Here is a 6,000-nt window from a genome sequence, read left to right as displayed (position 1 = left end):
CACAGATGATCGTCCTTTTTCCATTTTGGCCATTATTTACCGACTTATAGCCACTTTTATGTTTTTCTTTATTTTCATATGAAAATTCGATTTTGGCAAGAAAATATAGGTGATCACAGATGATCGTCCTTTTTCCATTTGGGACATTATTTACCGACATAGCCACTCTTATGTTTTCTTGATTTTCATATAAAAAATCAATTTTTGGAAGAAAATATAGGTGATCACAGATGATCGTCCTTTTTCTATTTGGGCCACTATTTAACGACTTATAGCCACTCTTATGTTTTCTTGATTTTCATATAAAAAATCAATTTTTGGAAGAAAATATAGGTGATCACAGATGATCGTCCTTTTTCTATTTGGGCCACTATTTAACGACTTATAGCCACTTTTATGTTTTTCTTGATTTTCATATAAAAAATAAATTTTTGGAAGATAATATAGGTGATCACAGATGATCGTCCTTTTTCCATTTGGGCCATTATTTACCGACTTATAGCCACTTTTATGTTTTTCTTGATTTTCATATAAAAATTCGATTTTGGCAAGAAAATATAGGTGATCACAGATGATCGTCCTTTTTCCATTTGTGCCATTATTTACCGACTTTAGCCACTCTTATGTTTTCTTGATTTTCATATAAAAAATCAATTTTTGGAAGAAAATATAGGTGATTACAGATGATCGTCCTTTTTCTATTTGGGCCACTATTTACCGACTTATAGCCACTTTTATGTTTTTCTTTATTTTCATATAAAAATTCGATTTTGGCAAGAAAATATAGGTGATCACAGATGATCGTCCTTTTTCCTTTTGGGCCATTATTTACCGACTTATAGCCACTTTTATGTTTTTCTTGATTTTCATATAAAAAATCAATTTTTGGAAGAAAATATAGGTGATCACAGTTGGTCGTCCTTTTTCTATTTGGGCCACTATTTACCGACTTATAGCCGCTTTTATGTTTTTCTTGATTTTTATATAAAAATTCGATTTTTGGAAGAAAATATCACAGATGATCGTCCTTTTTCCATTTGGGCCACTATTTACCGACTTATAGCCACTTTTATGTTTTTCTTGATTTTCATATAAAACATCAATTTTTGGAAGAAAATATAGGTGATCACAGATGATCGTCCTTTTTCCATTTGGGCCATTATTTACCTACTTATAGCCACTTTTATGTTTTTCTTGATTTTCATATAAAAAATAAATTTTAGGAAGAAAATGTAGGTGATTACATATAAAAAAATCGATTTTTGTTTATTCATATATGTAAGTGATCAGAGTTTATTATTCTTTTTCCATTTGGAGCACTATATACCTACTTTGTGTCCATTTAATTCTTTAATTAGGTAAGAGCAATAGAATAGTATAAAAAAGTGCTTCCTTTTTTAAATATTTCAAAAAATTTGTAAAATGTTTCTGGGTTTCTATTATTTCCTTATTAATTCGCCTCAAAATTTGTAATTTAGTAAAGGCAACAACCTTTTATTCTCTCACCACTTGTTCCTACTTTGTCTTTGCTTACTTGTGTTTACCACCTTTGTAATTGTGTTGAAATATTTATTCATATTATTGAGAATCTCATTGTGAAGTGTTTGTATTTTTCCTTAACAAATCCTACATATCATTTTATTTTTAATATATTTTTAAAAAGATTTAAAAGTAAATAATCTGTTGGACAATTTTCTAGTTATTAAAAATTCCTCTGATCATTATGAGTTTCAGGTCATATGTATGTACGTGAACGTGTTTGGTGAATTTTTTTCATATTTCCATGATTCACAAAAGCTATGATATGAAATTTTGACTAATTAGGATAACGTTAACGATTTCATCTGCGACCAAAAGAAGTTTATTTACACTGTCCGATTTGATTAAAATTATTATTACAAATGGACATCAAGAGTTACAATCCGAAAAATTTAATTAAAATTTAATAGAATACTTGCCATTTTAGTACGTTTAATACAAATAAGAACACATTGAAATTGTATAATAGTTTTGTTTTTACAAATTTATTTCTGCTAAGTAAAATCTAAAAACAAAATATTTTTTTTTGTAACTTAAGACTAAATAATAAATTTGAGACTAGCTATTTCAATATTTCGTTCGATTTAATTTTAGTTTTTCAAAAATATTAATCAAAGATATATATATGCATATGTAGATATGTTTTGTAGTCCATATGTAGTTAAAATAGTTGTTGCTGGCTGGTGTGTTTTTTCTTTTGTATATTGTAAACTTAATCCAATGATAAAATTGATTCAATACTGTATCTATTGCGTGGCTTTAATAAGGGTCCACCTAAATAACTAATTGGATTTGAAAATTGTCGATGTGCCTCATCAATGAATGCTGGTGCCACGGGCACATGAGCACTTTGTTTGGCCACAAAAGGTTCCACAGCGACATCATCGATTTCCATTACAATTGCATTCATGTCTTCGGGTTGTGTCATCAAGGCACCAGCTTCTGTTGCTGCTGCTGCCATCACACCTTTGTTGTCAATATTAACATTATCACCTGGTTGGGTGTCATGTTTTTTCAACTCTTCCGTTGCCGCTGTTGCAGCTGCTGTAGATACAGATGTGCATGGGGATGGGTTCGTTAATGATAATGGAGCACTAGTTTCTAATATATCCGTTGGCCTATCGTTTGGTTCTCTATCATTTTCTGTGGGCAATTTAAAGGTTACTGATGGTCTTCTTTTGGTGCGTGGCGCTGGTTTTGCTGTACGCAATATTGTTGTTGTTGTTGGTGTTGATGTGTTTGTTGCTGCTGTAGTAGTTGTTGCATTATATTCATCTGGCGTTGCAATAATGTTTGCTATAAAGGGCTGGTAAAAGGAGTTTTGGGTTATTTGGTTAGCATGTTTTGTTAGGTTAGGAAAAGTCTGTTTGCTTTTGTAGTGTGAAAAGTTTAATCAGTTTTTTTTAGGGTTTTTTTTTGTTTGTTTGTTGGAGACATAAAATTTTGAAGCATTTAAACGGAAAATTAGTAAAAATGTGTTATTAGTTGGTGTGATGGGGAAAAATTGGCAAAAAAACGAGGGGTGAGAAAAGAAATAAAATAAAATTTTATTACAATAATGTTTTCATTTAAGTTTCAGATTTGTATTTCAATAATGGATATTAATGAGAATATTTACAAGTTGATTTATATGAAATTACCTTTGTGTTTACCATATGTAGTGTTTTTATTCAGCCTTAAAGCGTTACACAAATATTATTATGCTGTCAAAGCTTTTATTCTATAGTATAGTTTAAAATATTTCATAAATTTATTTGAATTAATTTGTTTTCATTTTGTATTTCATATAAAATGTTACTTAATTTAACATTTTACATAATTATTTTTTGTTTATCAAACTTTGTATTGTAAAAATAAAGTTTTTCTTAAACATCTGTGGTCAATTACAATATTTTTTTAATAACAAGTATTTTTGTATATATGGTGCAGTAATAAAAGAGTTTTGGGAAAGCTCAGACAGAGACGTATTAAAAAATTTATTTTATGGATCGACTATGGATGACAATCGAACTTCAGTTGGGATGTCAAATTTCTGGTTGTCAATTTGGCAACAGAAAATGATCTGTAATGCCATTTTGGAAACTGACAACTCACCTTTAGTTCGGTTGTCATCCACAATAGACTTATTAGTTTCCAAAAAATGTTTGTTAAACTCTATCACGACTTCTTAAGTAATAGTACATTACAATTCATTATAAATGCTTTGTTAAATACGTCTAAATTTGTCAGTAATTAAGTGCCTAAACATATCAGCTGAATCTAAAATCTGGGAATTTTATTTTATGTCGATGCCATCGGCTATTTGAATATAAAATTTCGCCTTAAGTGAATTAGTAGTTGATCAACGCATAATATGCTGGGAACATTCTCAAAGTCAGGGTCATAAATTCATGTTTAAGGTTGGGTAGTACAAAAAATGTTTTGACAATAGGGTACCCGCAAGGCGATGTTTTATACATATCTTAATATCGTGTTCCTTATTAAACGTAAGTTTTATTCTACGATAATTGGACTCATGGAATCAGCTTTGGTCGTATTACTATCATGGTCCAAGGAGGTACCAGGAAATATAAAATTCTCGATTTTATCGAGAGAAGCAAAATATCTTGGTGTAGTTTTAAACTCTTGTTTAAACGGAATGCAGAATCAACCTCACATATGATCGTTTATTTGATTCAGGGTGGTGGAGAGTAAAATTCACCTCACCACTCTATAAAATGTGCAGAGACTGTCTGCAAAAGATGCTGGAAATACTTTGATATTTGTATCAGAAACACTTCTGCTAAGACAAAGAGTCTGGCAGACTGAAAATTGCTTGGGAGTCAATATGAGGATGAACGGATTTTAAGTTTTTACCAGAAAATACAACATTCCAACTTTCCTCTAGAGTTCCCGAGAGAAGCAAAATGTCTTGTCTAAGTTTCAGACCCTAAGTTTTTGTGGAAACGTAATTTTGAGAGTCGAATGCGAAAAGGCCTGTCTTTTATACTTGTAAGAAGACCATTGGAAAAAGAGGGGATCTTAAATCGTATACTGTAAGCCTACTGGAGCACTTGTAAGGTGTGTCACAAGTGCAGACAGACTGAGAATTGTCTGGGAGTCAATCTGAGGAGATTAATTACTATAGAATTCCCGAGAGAAGCCAAATATCTTGCCTTAGTTTCAGACTTAAAGCTTTCGTTGAATCGTAATTGTGAGAGATGAATGCGAAAAGCTCTTTCTATCTTTTATACTTGTAAGAAGGCCCTTGAGAAAATATGGGGTCTGAGATCGTATACTGTACACCTACTGGAGCACTTGTGAGGTGGAGACCAAAACACACTTTCCTCTTCTGTATAAAGTCAGAGACTAGCCCAACTTGCGATCACTGGGGTCATAAGATCTACATCTTTAGCCAGTCTGGAGACAATACATTACTTATTTACTTTCCTCTGATATTTTCATCAGAAAACTTCAGGTAAGTCGGCCTTAAGATTCAAAAAGTCAGCCAGACTGAAGAATGACCATTGTGCCTTTTCACTTTCTTTATCTATGGTTTACTTGTGTGGTGGAGACCAAAACACAAACTTCTAGTGGAGACCTAGATACAGTACTTCCTCTTAATATTTTCATCGGAGTTACACTTCGGTTACGATGGTCCTAAGGCTCAAAGTTAGTATGAAGCATGGCCGAACTGAACAAGGCAACATCTTACAAAGCATTGGCAGATCAATTTTAAGGGTGTGAAGTTAAATTCGTAAGTTAAATACGTCCCACATATATGTTAACTACTTAACATAGCACTGTTAAATAAAGTAAATTTGAAAAACATAGTTTTTTTTTGGCAAAAACATAATAAAATTAATTATTTTTATTCACCAATTAAAGAAAATACCTTAAATTTAAACTTTTAGTTAAAAAATAAAAAAAACGTCTTCATATTAAGATTAAAATTGCAGTTTGAATATGTAGTATTCAAGTTCATTGGCGGGCCACTTAGGGCAGACCTGAATGGGATTTGGAAATGGTGAGTGAAAGCTGGGAGGGAGTAGATCTCAAAACTGTATAGGGTATACCCAGTTGTTTCTCAGGGAGGGCGCTACTAGGGGCGGAATTTGTTCGATTACTTTGTTTACATTAATGTTCAAAGCGTTATAGGGGCCATTTAGGACAGACCTGAATGGGGTTTTGAGACACCGGGTGAAAGCTGGGAGAGAGTAGATGTCAAAATTATATAGGGCATATCCACTTCTTTCTCAGGAAGGGCGCTACGAGGGGTGCAATTTGTTCCAAAATTGTTGTAATGTTAAAAGTGTTATAGGGGCCATTTAGGACAGACCTGAATGGGGTTTGGATATGGTGGGTGAAAGCTGGGAGGGAGTAGATATCAAAACTATATAGGGTATACCCAGTTGTTTCTCAGGGAGGGCGCTACGGGGGGTGGATTTTGTTCCAAAATTGTTGTAATGTTAAAAGTGTTAT

The 6,000-nt window shown here is 32.4% G+C and overlaps 1 protein-coding gene across 4 annotated transcripts in view; it reads right to left on the bottom strand.

Annotated features, from left to right (window-relative positions):
- Positions 1-1,997: 1,997 nt before the first annotated feature.
- Positions 1,998-6,000, bottom strand: part of axo (axotactin) — a 203,314-nt gene continuing 199,311 nt past the window's right edge. For 2 of the 4 annotated variants that reach the window (XM_065505190.1, XM_065505191.1), the window contains exon 21: positions 1,998-2,902. In XM_065505190.1, the coding sequence (XP_065361262.1) occupies positions 2,252-2,902 (651 nt within the window). In that variant the 3' untranslated portion in view covers positions 1,998-2,251. Of the gene's footprint in view, positions 2,910-6,000 lie in introns of all 4 variants that reach the window. The other 2 variants (XM_065505192.1, XM_065505194.1) reach the window with 2 other exon arrangements.

The sequence above is a fragment of the Calliphora vicina genome, chromosome 3, assembly GCF_958450345.1.
Source record: "Calliphora vicina chromosome 3, idCalVici1.1, whole genome shotgun sequence".
Lineage (NCBI taxonomy): Eukaryota > Metazoa > Arthropoda > Insecta > Diptera > Calliphoridae > Calliphora > Calliphora vicina.
Note: the sequence above shows the minus strand (reverse complement) of the source record. Positions and strands in the feature narration are given on the sequence as shown.